The following is an 18,918-nucleotide window of genomic DNA, read 5'->3' as shown; positions in this document are numbered from 1 at the left end:
CATCTTTAAAATGGAATTCAATATATTCTATTCTATCTTTAGTTACATTTTAATACAAGATATTAGTTGGTATAATATTTATCAAATAGCCTGGTGGTTCAGTTAGATTAAAGGTATATATGTATCTTTACCATTATCTTTAGCTCCAGATAAAATTGCAATGAATGTTAATATTATTGAAACCATAATATCAACAATTTTCCGAGATGTATATGTACCCGCTCTATATAACTTTCCTAAATCCTAGTAATGATCCTATTGAGTTTTCTACGTCAAAGCTAAGTACTCCTTGTTTTATTTCCATTTTACATTTCATTGTATTTTTATCTACTTCTATTATAACATTACCTTCAGTTTTTTCTTTTATTATATCTGCTATTTCAGATAATTCATATGCACCGACCGGATGTTATGATATATAATTTTGTATCAGAGAAAATTTGTCGATCTAAAGAATTGAACCTAAATTTATTATTATTCCCATTTACATTAAACACCGAGTTATAAACAGATAATCTAATTAAACCTAATTTTGTTGTATTAAGTATAGGTTCACTAAAGTTAAACTTTTCTGTTGGCTTTATCCACACATTACAATCATTTGAATATTATAATGTCTACCTTCAATAAAATAATAGCCTATATCCTTATTTAACCTATCACCCATATCATCAAGTACTATTACACAATTTTGAAATTTATGCATATTCTTTATTGTGATCATATTTATATCACATTTAATAAACCCAGTATAAAACTAATTAGACTCAGGATCTATCCAGTCTCTTTCATCTTTACACACTATAACTATGGACCTCTGGTCATCTGCGAAGCAGGTTCACTGATATTCCACCATATTTTTAGCTTGGTTTCGGTCTTGGACTTGGTCTTGATCTTGATCTTGATATTGATCTTGATATTGATCTTGATCTTGATCTTGATCTTGATATTGATCTTGGTTTTGATTTTGGACTGAATATAACCTTAAGTATTGTCCAATAAAATTTGTTTTACCTGTTCCAGTTCCACCATAAACAATAGTATGTAATGGTGACTTCTCATATTCAAATCTAACTAGACTCCTATTCATAAATCCATCAAAGCTTTCTTCTAGTTTTGTGTATTTGCTCGGTATTGTATCATATATTATATAACTAATTCCAATTATAATAATAAGAAAAAAAGTATACCGCCTTTATCCATTTTTATTTATTAAATTTATTATATAAAATTGCTCATCCTAACTTTTGAGGAATTGAATAATAAATTTAATATTGATAATAGTGCTATGAGTGATATCAGAATAAAAGATATATGTAAAGATATAAGACTAACACCAATTGAAATTGTAATGAGAGATGATAAACCAGAAATGGTATGTGAACCTAACTCTAACGTTATTGTAAATCTACATCCAACTGAAGGTACACATTGGGTTTTAGTTATAAGAAGAGAAGATGGTCCTCTGTATTACTTTGATAATTTTGGTGTAGAAACCCCACCATTAGTCCTAGAAGAATATGTTGATCTAGGCTCTAATGAGAGAATACAACAATATGATGAATCTGATTGTGGGGATTATTGTTTATATATGGTCTATCTTATTGATAGAGGATTTAGAATTAAAAGTGCTTTGAATATTCTAGTTAATCAATGTAAATATCAAGGAATATATAATGAGTGTTTTTTTTAAGTTGTGATGTTAATCAGGGAACCTGCTTCGCAGATGTTAATGATAATGATAATGTTAATGTTAATGATAATGATAATGTTAATGATAATGATAATGTCATTGATAATGATAATGATAATGATAATGTTAATGATAATGATAATGACATTGATAATGATAATGTTAATGATCTACGAAGTAGCTTTGCTAATAATGATAATGATAATGATAGTGATAATGTCATTGATAAAGATCTACGAAGTAGCTTTGCTAATAATGTCATTGATAATACCATTGATAATGTCATTGAAAATGTCAATGTTAGTGATAGTGATAACGATCAGGGATCCTGTTTCGCAGATGATAATTTTATTTATCTATTTGGTGGAAATCATCAAAGGAGTAAATATAATAGTAATAGTAATAGCAAGATCATTAGCAATGGTGAAATATGGACGAAGTCCCATAGTCCAACTAATAATATATCAGTTAATATAAATGATGATCTATATTCAAGGCTAAACGATGAAGATATAATTACTGAAGCCACATTCCCAGATAATTTTAGATGTATAATATCTGGTCCTAGTGAATATGGTAAGACATTCTTATTAAAAAAACTAATTCTAGCTAGTAAATATTTTGATAAGCTATACATCATTGGACCTACTGGTGATCAATACAGTGGATTAGAAAGAATAAACCCAAAAGCAATTATAGAATTTATTAAAGATATAAAAGATTTACCATATCCTGATAAACTACCCAAAAACTTAAAGAAACTAATGATATTCGATGATGTTAGAGCCAAAGAACCAGTTATTAATGAATACTTTTGTAGAGGTAGACATAATAATTGCAATATGATATATCTTAATCAAAACCTGTTCTCTCTGGATAGGCAGAGTGTTAGAGAGAACTGTAATCTATTTATTTTATTTGAACAGAGAGTAAAAGTCCTAGCATCGATATATCAAGATTTCTTTAATAATGTTGAACTTAGTTATAATGATTTTGCTAATATATGTAATAAGGTATGGAAAGAACCTTATAATTATATTGTCATTGATAACTAAAAATAAAAATATTAATGTTAAACTAAGAATTAATTGGGATCGTAGTTTGTAATTAAGTTTATTTATCTTTATATCTACACCAGTTGAACGAAGTTGCTGACTACATCAAATGTAAAGTAAAACTTAATACATCACCATTAAAGTCTATAGGTCTTCCATGGTCATCTTTAAAATGGAATTCAATATATTCTATTCTATCTTTAGTTCCATTTTAATACAAGATATTAGTTGGTATAATATTTATCAAATAGCCTGGTGGTTCAGTTAGATTAAAGGTATATATGTATCTTTACCATTATCTTTAGCTCCAGATAAAATTGCAATGAATGTTAATATTATTGAAACTATAATATCAACAATTTTCCGAGATGTATATGTACCCGCTCTATATAACTTTCCTAAATCCTAGTAATGATCCTATTGAGTTTTCTACGTCAAAGCTAAGTACTCCTTGTTTTATTTCCATTTTACATTTCATTGTATTTTTATCTACTTCTATTATAACATTACCTTCAGTTTTTTCTTTTATTATATCTGCTATTTCAGATAATTCATATGCACCGGATGTTATAATATATAATTTTGTATCAGAGAAAATTTGTCGATCTAAAGAATTGAACCTAAATTTATTATTATTCCCATTTACATTAAACACCGAGTTATAAACACATAATCTAATTAAACCTAATTTTGTTGTATTAAGTATAGGTTCACTAAAGTTAAACTTTTCTGTTGGCTTTATCATTCTAAAGTTAAGTGTATGCTCTTCTTTAGTTTTAGTTAAAGCTTCATGTATATTTTGCAGTTCTCTTAAGATTATATGGATTTTAAATTGGATACAACTTATGGTTATAATAATGATATACATAAAAGTAAGATTATAAAATATAAACCAAATAATCTGGCAACAATGAATACAAAACATTAATATTATTCTCAATAGAGAAAAAAATCGTTTAAATTTACGTGATTCATATCTAGAGATAGAGTTTGTTGTATCAGATGATGCTGGTGGTGTATTTGCTAATGATGCTAATATCAGATTAATTAATTATGGTATGATGGCATTGTTTAGTTCATTTAAGCTTGAAACTAGTGGTGGTAGGACTATTGAATATATAGATCATTGTCATCCTAATCTATTGATGTATAAATTATTAACTAGTACTGGTGATGAATTTGAGAGTGGTTTTGTTAGAAATCAGGGTAGAGATAGTCAACTTAAAGGTGACTATATTGCTGCACAACGAGGTCATATGTAATTGATGATTAAGATGAGTGATCTATTTGGTTTCATAAATGATTTAGAAAAGATTATATATGGTTTAGGATTTAAACTAATATTAAAAAGAAATAATAATGATAGAGCTCTATATAAAGTTAATGCTAATCCTGGTGCAGTTGCTAATGATGGTAATATAGAAACTAGAGATATATCATGGTGTGTGCCTAGTATTGATCCTAGTAATGATAATAGAATTATTGTGCAAAAGGGTTTAAGTAAAAAGAATAATATAGACTTTAGCTATTATGAAAAAAATACATTTTAAAACAATGTACCCAATGCTACTAACTTCTTGTTTGATCTTGGTATGGAAAGTGGTATGGAAAGACCACAATAATAAACAGTTCGTTTTGAAAGTAATAATGTTAATGAACAAACTCATGATGCAAGTACATTTGATGTAATGAATGCTACTGAATGTTATTGTAAGATTGGTAGTGAGTTTTATCCCGAGGATAGAATGAACATTAATTATGGTACCAATAATTATAATGAGGCTTTTAAAGAGATTGTTAGCTTTAATAAAGATTATAATGGGCTACCACATAATATAAAACCCTATATAAATCATTGAACATTCAAAAATAGTTATAGAATATATGTATTCGATACTAGATATCAAAGGGATCATATAGGTCCACAACCAATACAACTTAATTTTAAATTTAGTGCTGCAGTTGCAGATGTTATATGTCATGCATTAGTATTAACTAGAAAGGTTATTAGTCTGAATAGTGATGGTAATAAGATGGTTGATATAATATCATAGTTATAATTAAGTCATAGATATAATTGTAAGTTTAGATATAACTCTAGCGATAATTATAATTTTAGATAAAACTCTAGCAATAATTTATATTTATAGTATAATATAGTTATTGTTATAATTATATACTTTTACTTATACATAACCATATACTTATACTTATACTTATAGCTAGTCAGCTCTAATTGTTACTCTTGTTAATACCTAACTATTTCTTATTAGTATTAACAAAAATTTTAGCATAAATAATGTCTAATTTCTTTTTATTCTCTAGAGCCAAGCCTCTAGCTTCAAGCTTAATCTTGGCCTTAGGTCTATTCCAGGGCTTCGAGTTTCGCTCACGGGTGGAACCCGCAGGCTTAATAACAACAAAGGGATTATACTTTTTAACTTCCATTATTTTTTATATATAGAAATGAGTCTTTTAAATAAGTTGAAAACTAATTCATTTTGTGTTGGAGGTAGACATTATAGTGGTACTAATAACTTAAGAGGTTTTATTACTTCAAAAGGTACTAAAATGTTAAAGGTTAATTGTGTTAAGTGTAAGAGAAATAAGTCAATGACTGTTAGTGATGCCACAATAGAAGCTGAGGGATTGAAAGATTTCTTCAAAAGTGTTGGTAAAGCTACAGTTAACTTCGGAAAGAAAGTTGCTAATAATCCAGTAAGAGCATTAGAAATAGCAAGTAAAATAGGAAGTGCAGCTGCAAGTCGAAACCCTAGAGCCGCTTTATCAGCCACACCTGATTTGATTAAATTTGCAACTACTGGTGAAGGTATAAAGGTAATACAAAAAGGAAGAGGGTTATACTTAGGTACTAAGAAGAGGTAATTATTTGATTATGATTATGATTATATTATGTTTATGATTATGATTATATTATATTTATGATTATGATTATGATTATGATTATATTTATATTATGTTTATGATTGTCGATAAATATTAATACTAATATTATTATTACTGAACATACTATCATTACTAAACACTAACAACTTTATATTAAAAAAACACTCAGTTTGTTTTTCTTGTTCTTCTTTTAATCCTCATATACCTTAACTAATTCATTATACTCATCATTATCTATTTTATTATCATTCATTGATTTAGTATATAGTCTATTAAACTTGTCGCTAAACTGTTTACTTAAAATATACATTTGTGAATACTTTATAATTTTATTTCTAATTTTAGTATTAACGGTTTTTGATAATGAACCACAAACAGTTGCTGTAGCAAAAGCTGTTGGTTTAGAATAAGCTAATCCTATACCTGCTAATGCAACTGATGTTGATGTTGCCGTTGTTTCTATAGACGATAATAATATTTCTGTTGTCTCAGCTACGTGAATATAGTTCTTATATCTACTTAACTTTTTATTGTAGTTATTAGTTTCAGTTTCATAATAATTTCTAATATCTTTTATAATGTTAATATTGTTGTTAAATTTATTATTAGCTTGCATTTTTTCATTTATGTATTGTTCATTAACGGTTGACAGGTTGGGATATAGTAATCTCTCACTCGGTGCTGTTGGGTTAGTCATAGTTTCGGTTATTTTAATTAGTAAAAATTCTTTCTATTTCTTTCGTTATATCTTCATGTTTAAAACCATAATGCATCTCAAGTCTTGCTTGCTCTTTATTATCAACTAACGTACTTCGTAAAAGTATAGCAATTATATTTTGTACTATTGTCCTTTTATTCTTTAAAAGGGCTTCATCTATAAAAGAATTAGTCTTTTTTATTAACTTCTTTAAATTCTTTTAGCCCAGTAGTAAACATTTCATCCAGTTGTATGTTAAAGATATTCTGATTAAACTTATAATGATCAATCTCTAGTTTTATTTGATTATATTTAGAGTAGTATCAGCAGCAACTTTATTACAAAACTTAACAGTATTTGTGACTTCATTTGCTGCTTCAATAAACTCGTCAATTAGTTCATCATTTACTTGTTTTTCATTTAGTTGTAATGTTTTAGTTGTAACTTTATCAAAGTCACCCTTTCTTAGTTCAGTTATGTTTCTAAGTAAATTGTCTATTTTATTAGAAGAGGATAATAAGTTATTGTCACAATACTCTTTATTAACAACATCTTTTTCATCTATCGGAGGATATACATTTGTAATTTTATAGGTAACCTTCATATCAATATTATCATTATCTTCTAGGAATAACCCACGAGCGTTACTTAGTGTTAAGTTGTTTGTTGATGTTGATGTTGATATTGATTGATGTTTAGCTTGATTGAATCTATTTCTGGTCATCTTTGTATTTATTTAGAGTAAGAATTATGTCTAATGATTCTATAACTTTATTATTAGATTCAAAGTCAAACTCGCATTTTAATAATTCCTGTTCGTAATATTTACCTTCTATTATCTCACCATTAATATCTTCTATTTTATATGTTGGTGGTTGTCTTTTTAGAATTTCATTAACTTTAAACCATTCTCTATTCCAATTAGAAGTGGAAACTTTAGAGAAGTTATTAGGTTTATATACATTTCTAACATAATCACCAACTTTAAGTTTAGGTTTAATATTCTTAAAACTAGAAGTGTATTTAACTTTATCAGGATTATTAGAAGCATCAACTGGTGTCATATTAATTGTTGAATGAATGTTATTGTTATATGTTATGACTGCATCATTTAATATATTTACCCAATTATCATCGCCATTGATGCACATAGGTTTATTTATTATGTGTAATAAAGTTCTATTAAATCTCTCTATAAACACAGCCTTTAAATCACTATAAGTAGAATATATTTTTGTTTCATATTCTGTAAGTAAGGATTTAAGAGTTTTATTGTAAAACTCACTACCTCAATCTACCCGTTTTTCTGGTTTTTTAGGTTCAGAGCCACCCTGTGGACTTTCACTTAATACTATTTTAAAACCATTAGTTATAGATAAACCAGATTTATTCTTTAATGGAATAGCCCATGCATGTTTTGTGAATATATCTATAACTGTTAAAATAAATTTATAATTATTATTTTATTTACTTAGAGATGACTTATCAATTAAATCAGCTGACCATGTTTCATCTTTATATAATGGTATTATTCTTTCTCTTCTAAACTTTGTTATTCGAGGACTGAATACTTCTTCAGCTAGTTGTTGTTGTTGTTGTTGTTGTTTTTCCACATTTTTTATGGACGTAGTCATGGTTTCACCTATTTACCATAGTTAAAAACAAAATTATCTAGTTGCTCTTGATTAATAATATTCATAGATAATAGTTGCTTAGATATATCTAGCATTTCATCATATAATCCATCATGACCAGCTTTTGTTTCAAGTATTAATAATTCTAATCTTTCTATTAAACTATTTGGGTCAGTCTTAGTAAGACCACTAGCTTTAACTTCTTCTTCTTCTTCATTAGTATCATAAACAGTGGATTCACTACTTAAGGAATCTCTTCTCGGTGATGCGATACTAATTGATAATCTTCTTATAACTTTCGATCTATTACTTTTAGTATCCCCTCTTTGTTTATAACCGATATCCCTTAGAAATAGTTTTATTTTGTTTTCATCACCTTTTATGTATCTTTTTGTCACATTTTTATTAGTGATAAACATAAGGAAACTTTTAGTGAAATCATAGTTGCTATTTCTTAGTTTTATACCATTCGGTGTTATATGAGTGGGCACATTAATTAATTGTAAACTTATTTTCATTTGCATCTAATGGGACTAATCGTAATTGAATATTCGTTTGTTTTCTCTTATCTGCTAGAATATCAAGCATCTCGTTACTTAGTTTAAACAACTTGCCCTCTCGACCTGGTAATGTGATAGGCTCTCTGACAAAGGATATAATAGCTGCTTCTATTAATTTTCTATTGATATCTATAGTTAATTCTTTAATATCATTAATCATGGAAGGGACGAAGTCCTTGGTACCCCAATCTGCTTGGCTTGCCACAGACGAAGTCTGTTCGCAGATCAGTTTATCTACATCCTTTACCTTATCTTTATCCTTATCCTTATCCTTATCCTTATCCTAATCCTTATCTTTATACTTATCCTTATCTTTATCCTTATTCTTATATACTTTCTTAATCGGAGAAGCCGCTTCTCGGATCCTATTTAACAAATCTCTTTTAAATAAACATAGTTCCTTATCAAATGGATAACTTTTTATTTTGTTTACATAAAACCTTTTATCATCAAATATATTTAAACTAATCTTACTTGTTTTTGTTGTTGTCATGTTATCGCCAACTTTTTGTATTCTGCATTCATCTACTGTTCTCTGTGTATTATTCATTAATTCATCATAATAATATATGTGCCTAGCATTATTATGCCTCTTTATTCCTTTTTCTTTAGTGTTTTTGGGATAATTTTTAAAGCTATATATTTTGGGGGACAATGCTATAAATTCCTCAATACTCCTACTCCCATGCTCGTGCTTAAACTTGCCGGGGACTTTATTATTAGTTTCTATAGGTATGTCTAGATTACTTAAGTCCATATGCTCATCACTAATTTTACCTTCAATATAACTTAATACGAAACTGTCCGTATCCATATAGTGAAGTGTTACATCTTTGTGGGATTTTTGTAGAATATTAGAGAATACATCAAACATATGTAATTTGCTACGTTCGAGTATTGTTACTCCTACATACACAGGTGAGCTATACTCTATTTTTTCCATATATATTCTATTTGGCTATAATCTCTATATCTGGTTATATTCTTAGATGTTGGTTTACTTACACTTTTCATTATCTTTTCTTCATCATGCAGGAACTTGCATTGAAAGAAGTGTAGAGGATTCATGCACATTCTTCCATATAATGAGTTATTCATTATTTTCCTTACATCGTTTTCTGCTTCAGTTTTAGCTGTTGCTCTTTTATTTGTATTGTTTTGTATATAATCTCTACATATATAATCTTGTTTAAATTTAATTACTCTATGTATTTTTGTTACTTTTACTCCCATCTTAACATAAAACTTTAACATCCTATAATGAACCATATATTCTGTTTTGTTGTTTTGGTCTGAGATTAATTTCTCTGATCTTGCCTTGCCTCCATCTCTTTCTCTATCAGGGAACCTGCTTCGCAGATAACCTAATTCATTATCATTTATCTTTCTCTTATTAGGCATTAGCGCTAACTGTTCTGTTCTCTCTTTACTTTCATTAGTATAATCAATATCACAAACTATATAGTAACCATGATGACTATCATCTGGATATTTCAATATTGTATAGAGGAATAATGTAGAGAGGAACTAAAGTGTTCTATTTTTAGATTACCTATAAGATTATTATAGGTAGCTTTGCTACTATACGACTCTAAACCAAAGCATTCATATGGATATAATGTTTTAGTTTTACATCCGTATATCTTTGCCATTTGATCTAGAGGCATAGCTAAGAAGTTATAACTGTCTAAGAATTTGAGACAACCAATGCTAAACATCTTAGACTTACCAGCAGCTAGTGGTATGTTATCTACTTTTCTTTTATCATTATTCTGTTTGAAGAGTTTACTGTATAGTAGGTTGAAGTCATAGCCAGAGCCATTATGGAATATTACTGGAATGAAGTTTTGTTGTTTGTATCATAGATTACATATTTTACATGCTGGTCCTCTATATTTACCAGTTTCATGACAATGATCTCTTACTTTATTAATACATGTTTTGCTGCAGATATGACAAGTGTTATTAGTTTCATGATAAAATTTATCTTCTTCTGTGAAAATCATTTGTTTGTTGGGCTTGAAGTTATTCCCAGTTTCTATTTCTAATAGATCTCTAGCAAATCTTTTGATGCAGCCTAGACCGAAGTAGTGCTTGAAGTTACCTTGCCAGGTGTAACCCACAGCTATTGGAATATGTCCAGCTATTATATATTTTAAATCATTAGTTGTGACATCGGTGAAACCGCTTCGTGGATCAACAATGCAACATTCTATATCGGCAGTTATAATATTTTTTATATTCTGACGTTTGTGTTCATTTACAAAAGTAATTTGTTTTTTCTTAGGACAAACAATCTCTGGTTTGAATGAGTTGTTGCATTCGTGTTTATCATATTTCATTTGTGAGTGAAACCAATAGGTACACCTATCACATTAATAATATTTAATGTTGTTTTTATTTGGTCGTTCTATCAAGGTTTCTATATTTATTATTAGGGCACAGTGTTCTATTTGACCATTACTCCAAACTAGTATTCTTTCATCTTTTCTATCTTTATTAAAATCATCCACTTGTTTAAACCATTCTATTTTACCATTACCACAAGGTGTGTATACCCAAATATTAATATTATACAATTTCTGTATTATTATTATATAAGCAAAATCATCTTCATGTTGTTGTCTTGGTTCAATTAGTTTATTTACATATTTACTTTCTCGAGTTGCATGGTGTGGGGCTGGATGTAGCCAAGCAGTTATAGTTAGTTGTAAGCAATTGTATTTATAACTACGTATATTTAATATCGATTTAGAGTTTCTGAGATCAAGAGGTAAGTCTATATAACTACCAATAGATGCTTTAGTTGGTTCAATGTTTAACTGAATACTTCTTATTCCAAGAAACTCAAAATCATAACCATAACATTCATATACTTCCTTTTCGAAATCTAGCCACCGATTGAAGTCACCATATTCATATATTGCACTATTATTAATATAATCAGTATTGAAAAATATTTTAGTAGTTTTAGCTTCATCTTTAGTTCTTTTCTTATGATCACATTCAACCATGATCTTATATTTAAAACTCTTAACTTTTCTGAACTGGTAACAGTTTTTAATTTCTTCTAAAGAGCAATTAGTTGCTTCGTCTATATCTTCAATTTAATTCCCACCTTTATCAGTAATATAAAATTCTCTCATGTTCTGGCCTGAGTTTATATCGAAGTCTTCTGTGTTTTCTAGATACTTACGATTATGACTATATGAGTGATTAGTTAGAGCTATTTTATTCCTAAATTCTTTATGACATTCTTTACATTCATATCCGTGAAACGGCTTCGCCGATTTAATTTTAGAGTAGATGTTGTTTTCGGGTTGGGGTAGTCCTTTAGTTTTAGTTTTAATAGTATCTTTAGTTTTAATAATATAATCATCTTCATCCGAATTATACACCTTCTCCAAGATTTCTTCTTCTTCAGATTCAAACATTGTCTCCAATAGTTCCTTATGTTTGAGATCGTATGATTGATGCCTGTATAAATCCTTCTTTGATTCAAAGGATAGATTACAGACATCGCAGAAGTTTATGACACTAGTATTAGTTGATTGAGACTTGATTTATTTATTTAGTGAAATAATCAAAAAAAAAATTTTCGAAAAATGAAAATGAAATGTGATAGGTCTATAAATAAACCTTGGAAAGAATGTTGTAATAATTGTAAAGAATTAGAATATTCTTGTTATGTATGTAAAAATATGGTTAAAGTGAAAGATTATATAGAACATTTGGGATATCATTATTCTGATCCTGATCAATATCTAACATGTAGTATGTGCAATGTTTATAAACATATATCATTATATAGATTTAGAAATAGGAAATGTAGACTATGTATTTATCTTCATAGATATAGATATGGTCACACTAGAAATCAATTCAGAGAGCATGTTTATAAGTATAATATTCAAGAAGACACAGAAGAACACTAATCACTGTGTTTCCACCGATCTCAGTGTTTTTGACTGTGCTCTTTTTGTTCAAGTTATCCACGAAGTGGCTTCATCAATCCACAAAGTGGCTTCACAGATTTTTGCAAGTTTGGTTTTACGTGCTTGTTACACGATCTCATCTGCGAAGCAGTTCAACGGAGTTGTTTTACAAATTCACTGATTAGTTATACTGAAAAACACTAATCACTGTGTTTCCACCGATCTCAGTGTTTTTTTTACTGTGTACCATCACAGTGTGTCCCATATACAGTCTCACTGTAGGGATCTGTGAAGCAGTTCAACAAAGTTGTTTTGCAAATTCACTGATCAACCTTACTGTGAATTTGTTTTTTTATCTCACTTAGTTTCATAGTATTTCATCAGAGTCGGGGGACGTTCACTGGAGTTAGTGAGGAAGGAACCCCAAACCTTCCGTTTGCTAAAGCAACCTAAATTGACTCGATGATTTAACCACTACGCCAAGTGAGACAGAAAGTTTCAGTTTTAGATTGATTAAATAATGATTAGGGGATATTTGAAAATTTTAATATTTTAATATTTCTTTCAATTTTCGTTCAAGTTTTTTCTTTTTTATTCAAGTTTTTTCGCAAGTTGGTTTTACGTGCTTTTTACACGGTCTCACTAGTTTTATTTTAGTATCTGGGGACGTCCACTGGAGTCAGTGGGGATAGAACCCGAACTATCCGTCTGATAATGGTTAATTACCAGCTTAACTCTGTACTAGTGGCTTGCACTAAGTGAGACAAGAAATGATAAATTTAAAATATAAAAGAAGTGAATTTAGAGCTAATAGTAGTGGATAGAACAAAGGATTCAACAAACAGTAAAATTTGGCCCGATTCGACATGCGCGATTAGCGTTAGGAGAAAGGGACAAATTTTACTGGTGCTTGAATCCCTTGTTTTATCCACTACTCCCAATACAATTCAAATTCTTTGAATTGTAAAAAAATTTAGGAGCGCTATAATAGCCACCTGGAACTGAGGACGCGGCTATTAATAACTGAACTTGGTTGATTCATCAATATATCTTTGCTTGATCTCAATTTTTCTGCAACGTAGACTATATCTTATTCGATTTCCACTCATGAATAGCAAAGTTGTTTCAGAATGTTTATGGTTAGTTTTCCTGAAAAACGAAGCCAAACTTAGTGCAGAATGTCACTCAAAGGTCCAGGTTCAGATGCTCTGCCAGTCAGCGCTGATTATACTCACGTGGGGGGAGCATCTCAGCATGAGTAAACATAAACATAGACCCTTCGAACTGTTTGTAAGTTGCTATATGTTTGATTTTCTGCCATATAAGATTTGACATCTGAATACGAGTTCGAAATTTTGTTTAAAATTTCTGGCTGCTTCCTTGAATTCTACGTTGAGTAGCGGTGAGGTTGTTGAGGAGTTTGCAAATTTGATGGTACTTACCCGTGAATAGTCGTCTATAGGTGGGGTCAAAGGTCATGGCGGTTATCTCCAGATTGATGATTCTGCCATTGATGTTCCATAAATGACACCCACTGAACTGCATCTGCTTCTTCCCTGTCTTATACTCCCACACACAGATTGTTGAGTACTTCATGTCACAAATCAACAATAAATAAGCCACCATAATACCTACCGTTAATAAAACGTTACAATATTTACAGGAATGACCCATAAAATATCACGTTTCTTTTAAATTTCCTGATGATTCGCATACTATTGAGATATCTTGATCTTATAAGACACATTCTACTTTTATTGACAATTAGGGCGCTATCTTAAGCTGATTCATCTAAAAATGGATGAATCAGCTTAAGACTTAGGACCAAATAAAAACTATCGCCAGTCAGTTTTGAATCAAACGCACGAAAATAGATTTCACGAAAGCTTGTTTTTTCTTGAAATTTTGCTTAGTCAAGCCTCTGTACTAGTAACTATGTTGCATTAAAAATTGGCTTGCTACAATATTTATAAGCAACGATGATTTTTTCAAATTTTGCCAGAGACTGTTTTAAGCAAAAATTTGAACCTGATCAGCCGACACGATGACTTCGAAGACGGGATTATACAGGACACAAGTGACTCCTTTGCCATGAGACTTAGGATCCTCAACCTTGCTAGCTCCTCCCACTCCCTTCCTAGCTCCTCCTATATTCCCAGTCCTCTCTCTGTACACCATCTCTTTCGTACCAAGGATCAGCTTTCCTTAAAAAAAACTCGATATTTTATTACACTCTGAACCTGTAACACGATGAACCTGTTACTCGACAATACGAAAAAAAATACGCCCACTAAGATTTTGAAAAGTTAATAATTAAAAAGTTCTTCTAGGTTAACGTGGGGGTTAGCGCAAAATTATGAACGGATTTGGAAAAATGTTTCTCAAAAAGTTGGCTTCTTTCCTCGAATTTCCGGCCACTTTAGTAGTGCAGTTGTTGCGCAAAATGAATGAATGAATTAACGAAATTTAAAACTCCATTAGTTCCAGTAGTTCCATTACAGACTTTAAACACAAACCCATTCCGAAATAAAAAGATCAGTACCATGGTAATTTTAATCAGAAAAAGTAAAAAATATAGAAATTTTTCTCGTTGAGTATACGTTTTACCTGAATGGTTTTAGAACATCATTATCACCATCCATGTATATTTTTAACATGGCACGGTAATACCCCGAAATTTGTGATTTTGAACACATAAAAAGGTCACTGGGTCAGAGCCCGGGCCGAGGTTTCAACCTTAAACCACCTCTAATTAGCGGGGATTAGAGTGTGATGTGTATCATACTCCTATTTATCGGGGAAAAGAATGTAAAAGTGTAATTTTTTAAAAAAAACAGTATTTACACTGTTTTCTCAACTCTTTTTACACTCTTTGCAAAGAGTGTAATTTAGGGTGGACTGATAAAAAAATTACACTCTTACAGAATTACCATTATAACCGATATTGAAACTTAAAATGCTAGACTCAGTTGGCGCAAGGGTTAACGCACAAGGTGAATGTAAAATAATCGAGAGAAGAAAGATGGAGGGAGCAATCCTCAGTACCTCTTTCCACTTTTATTTTTTTAAAATTACACTCTTGTAGTTGCACTCTTCCACCGTTAATTAAGCGGAGAAATAGGGGTGTAAATTTTAATTTTTACAATCTTTACACTCTTTTCCCTGTTTTTTGGGGAAAACCCTTGGCCCGGGAGCTCATTTTCTTTCAAAACGCCGAACAGTTTTGTAGCTCTATAAAAAATTGAGTTTTCCATAAAATTTCCAAATTTAGGCAATGCAGGTGGTGTTCAATGCAAGCATATGACGTAAGCATTTTCTAAAAACACTTCAAAATTTGAGAAAAATAAATTTAAGGAGTTTAAGAAGAAAGAGTCCATTAACCGTTTGCGGATTTGATTCAGCGAACAAATGAGTGAGTGCATGGACAAATTTTCGTTCGCCGGAAAAAGATTTTAAAAAAAGCATACACTCAAAACATATTCAATTGCAGTTTCATATATTAGTTGTAAAATCAAATTCTTAGTTGCTGTGATAACATATATCTGCTTTAAATTTAAATTAATCATTTTGAAATTTTTACGTACATGTTTTTTTGGTAATTCGGACTCTTATCAATGGAAGGTTCCAAGTTACTTGCACTCCCATAGCAATGAAGTTATGCATCATTCAATCAAAAAACTCCCGTTAATTGTTTGATTTTTTTCAATTTTTGTAAAATGATTTTGTCAACATGACGGTTAATTTCATTGCAAAAAAGCCACCGGGTTATGTTTTCCAGTTAATTCTCAAACAGAGGGAAAATATGATTTACTGGTTGTCAAAACTGATCAATCATCCGCAAGCCGAAAGAAATGTGAATAGTCCACTTCCGTTTAGAAATTTTATAAAACAGGGAGGCTCGGTAATGTGCATTTGCACATAAAGTCCCGACCCCGCTCTTCCACAGGAGAACAGATGGAAAACCCCAAAAACTCAAGTGTTTTTCAAAAAAATGTGTATGTACAGAAATATTTCCTCCAGAGCAAACAATTCAGAAGAGTAAAAAACCGCATTAGATTGATGAGATCTGACACTAGTAAGAAAGCGAGCTAAAGGAACAACAAACTCAAACAACAACAACAAACGTTCAAGACATCGAGAAATTTATGTCCATTTTTCAAAAAAAAATTAATGACAAGAAGCGTCAAGAAAGCGTCAGATAATACTGAAACTAAGCAAAATAACCTGCACTTTACTAGAAAAGATATGGGACCAGTCCACAATAAAACTAGGTTACAATTGGACAACAAAAGAAAAAATTAGAAAAGTTAATAATAAATTCGTTTATAATTTAAAAAAAATTATTTTCAAATTAAGGACAACCAATAGATATCAACTGAAACTAACCAAAAGCTGGATAGTTATTATCACCAAGGCCTATATAGGAGGGCTTTGGGACCTGTCTTCATTCAATTTTTCTTGCGGTTACAAAAAGAACAACAAATAGAGAAAACAAACAAAAATCAAACAAAACTTGTGAGAAAACGCTGTCCAAACCGTAAAGCAGTTTTCTGCCCCTCAAAATATAATCAATTGTGCCTTCTTTGAATGCCAACAATGTGTATTTGACCTCTCTTTAATGAGACCAGGTAAAAAACTCACGAAAAGCGAAAAAAGGATAAATTTAAGAAATACTTTTGTGTTTTTTGAGAACAATTATTTTCAAAGTCATGAAACCCGTTAGCTACAGAATGAAATAAATAAATAGGTTCACTTATTTTCCAAAGAAGCTCTTGAGATCTGTTATTATTCAGAAAATATCTTACTTTTACAAAACCAACGCGGAATTTATTCAAAAATCGAACGTTAATTTACTTTTATTTGCAACAAATACGTGTTGAAGCCAGTACGATCATAACAAACTCTTTTTTAAAAACTTTAGATTTGTACTTTCGCCACTTCTCTTGGCGCCAATTAGGTCATATGTCATCTTTAACTAACGAGAGTAGGCATCAAAACAAATAAAAAAAAGAACAAAAAAACGAAGTTAGAAACTGTTTAATTAAACAATGGTTTTCAAACTCATGAAAGCAATCAGCTATCTACTCAAATCAAAAAATAGGTTTAGCTTATCTTTCATAAAAAGCCATTGAGACCTGTCTTTCTCCAGGCAAACTAATACGAATAAAAGACAAGGTGAAAACTACAGTTAAAATCGAAAGTGAAAAAACATCAATTAATTTCTTCGAGAAATTGGTTTCGCAGCCGTTAAAACCATAACCTGCACCTTCAAAGATTTTGATTTGATGTGAGCGCTCAATAAAATCACAATGTGGAAAAATAATGAGAAAAAGCGTGAAAATGGGCAAATGCCTAAAAGTCAAAAAGTTTTGTGAAATCTGGCAGTATCAAGGCAAGAAAATCATAACTTAACGCGTCAAAACTCAAAAGAGATTTAAATTCAATTCAGTAGAAAGAAAAAGACTTCATCTTTTTTTGCTGTGACTAAGCAACATGTTGACCAATTTAAGAGAAAAATTGTGGCAAAGTACAAAACCCTTGTTTATATAAAAAAAACATAATTTTAAGAGTCAAAACGACCACAATCTTTGGAGCAAAAACACCAAGTATATGAATTTGAGACTTCTCAGGAAGCCAACTGGACCAATCATTAAAGAGCGTTGATTTGAATTGTTCTGTTTTTTTATATAAAATGTCAATCTTTTTAAGAAAAGGCTTACTGATTACAATCCGAGATTTCTTTTGATTAAAACAGTCCAGGATTGGACAAAAACATGCCTTGCCATTGCTGTTCGTCCACTAAGGACACATAATTGTTTCAAAAGTCATAGATGGAGACATTTTTTTTAGTTAAAAAATCAAAAATAAATGCTGCGTTTTCGGTAATCATCGAGATATGTTACAAAGAACGGCCAAACGTTAATTCCAGAGCACTCTGAATGGAAGTGGAAATAGTACTAGCCCATTGGAGTTTACAAAGATTGTGTTAGTGGTTTAAAAGTGTGTACTGCCGGCCAATTTTATTAAAGCGGACCAAAAAATTTTTTTTTCGTGCAATTTTGATGAAAAAGGCTGAATTTTGAAATATTTACCCAAAATTTTAGGCGAAAAAAATAAATCAGAGCAGTCAACCATACTTTCTCGTCTTTGAAAATCAATTGAACAACACTGTGGTTAACAATTTTCACATTTTCTAACAAAACTGACTAAATTTAGATAAAACTTCCGGAATATGGAAATAAAAATAGCACAAATCAATTTCACAAAAATTCAAACCTCGATAAATTGATCTAGAAAACGAATTCAAAAAAAATCTTTTAATTCCATTTTCTAGGCTGGATGGGCTTTTTAATGATACGGCTCACAACTCTCTACGATAAATATATCGATCGGCCAAAATTGCCTGAACGAAAAAACCAGTTGAGTATATAGTTCCT

At 30.3% G+C, this 18,918-nt stretch overlaps 1 protein-coding gene across 2 annotated transcripts in view; it reads right to left on the bottom strand.

Annotated features, from left to right (window-relative positions):
- The window catches only part of LOC142338426 (WD repeat-containing protein on Y chromosome-like), a 65,808-nt gene that overhangs the window by 45,936 nt on the left and 954 nt on the right, over positions 1-18,918 (bottom strand). For both annotated transcript variants that reach the window (XM_075388185.1, XM_075388186.1), the window contains exons 2-3: positions 14,510-14,685; positions 13,924-14,071 (exon numbers count right to left, since the gene is read on the bottom strand). In XM_075388185.1, coding sequence (XP_075244300.1) covers positions 13,924-14,071; positions 14,510-14,685 — 324 coding nt within the window. The remainder of the gene's footprint in view (positions 1-13,923; positions 14,072-14,509; positions 14,686-18,918) is intronic.

This window comes from Convolutriloba macropyga, chromosome 4 (genome assembly GCF_964194025.1).
Source record: "Convolutriloba macropyga chromosome 4, txConMacr16.3, whole genome shotgun sequence".
NCBI lineage: Eukaryota > Metazoa > Xenacoelomorpha > Acoela > Convolutidae > Convolutriloba > Convolutriloba macropyga.
This window is presented reverse-complemented; position numbering and strand designations above follow the sequence as displayed.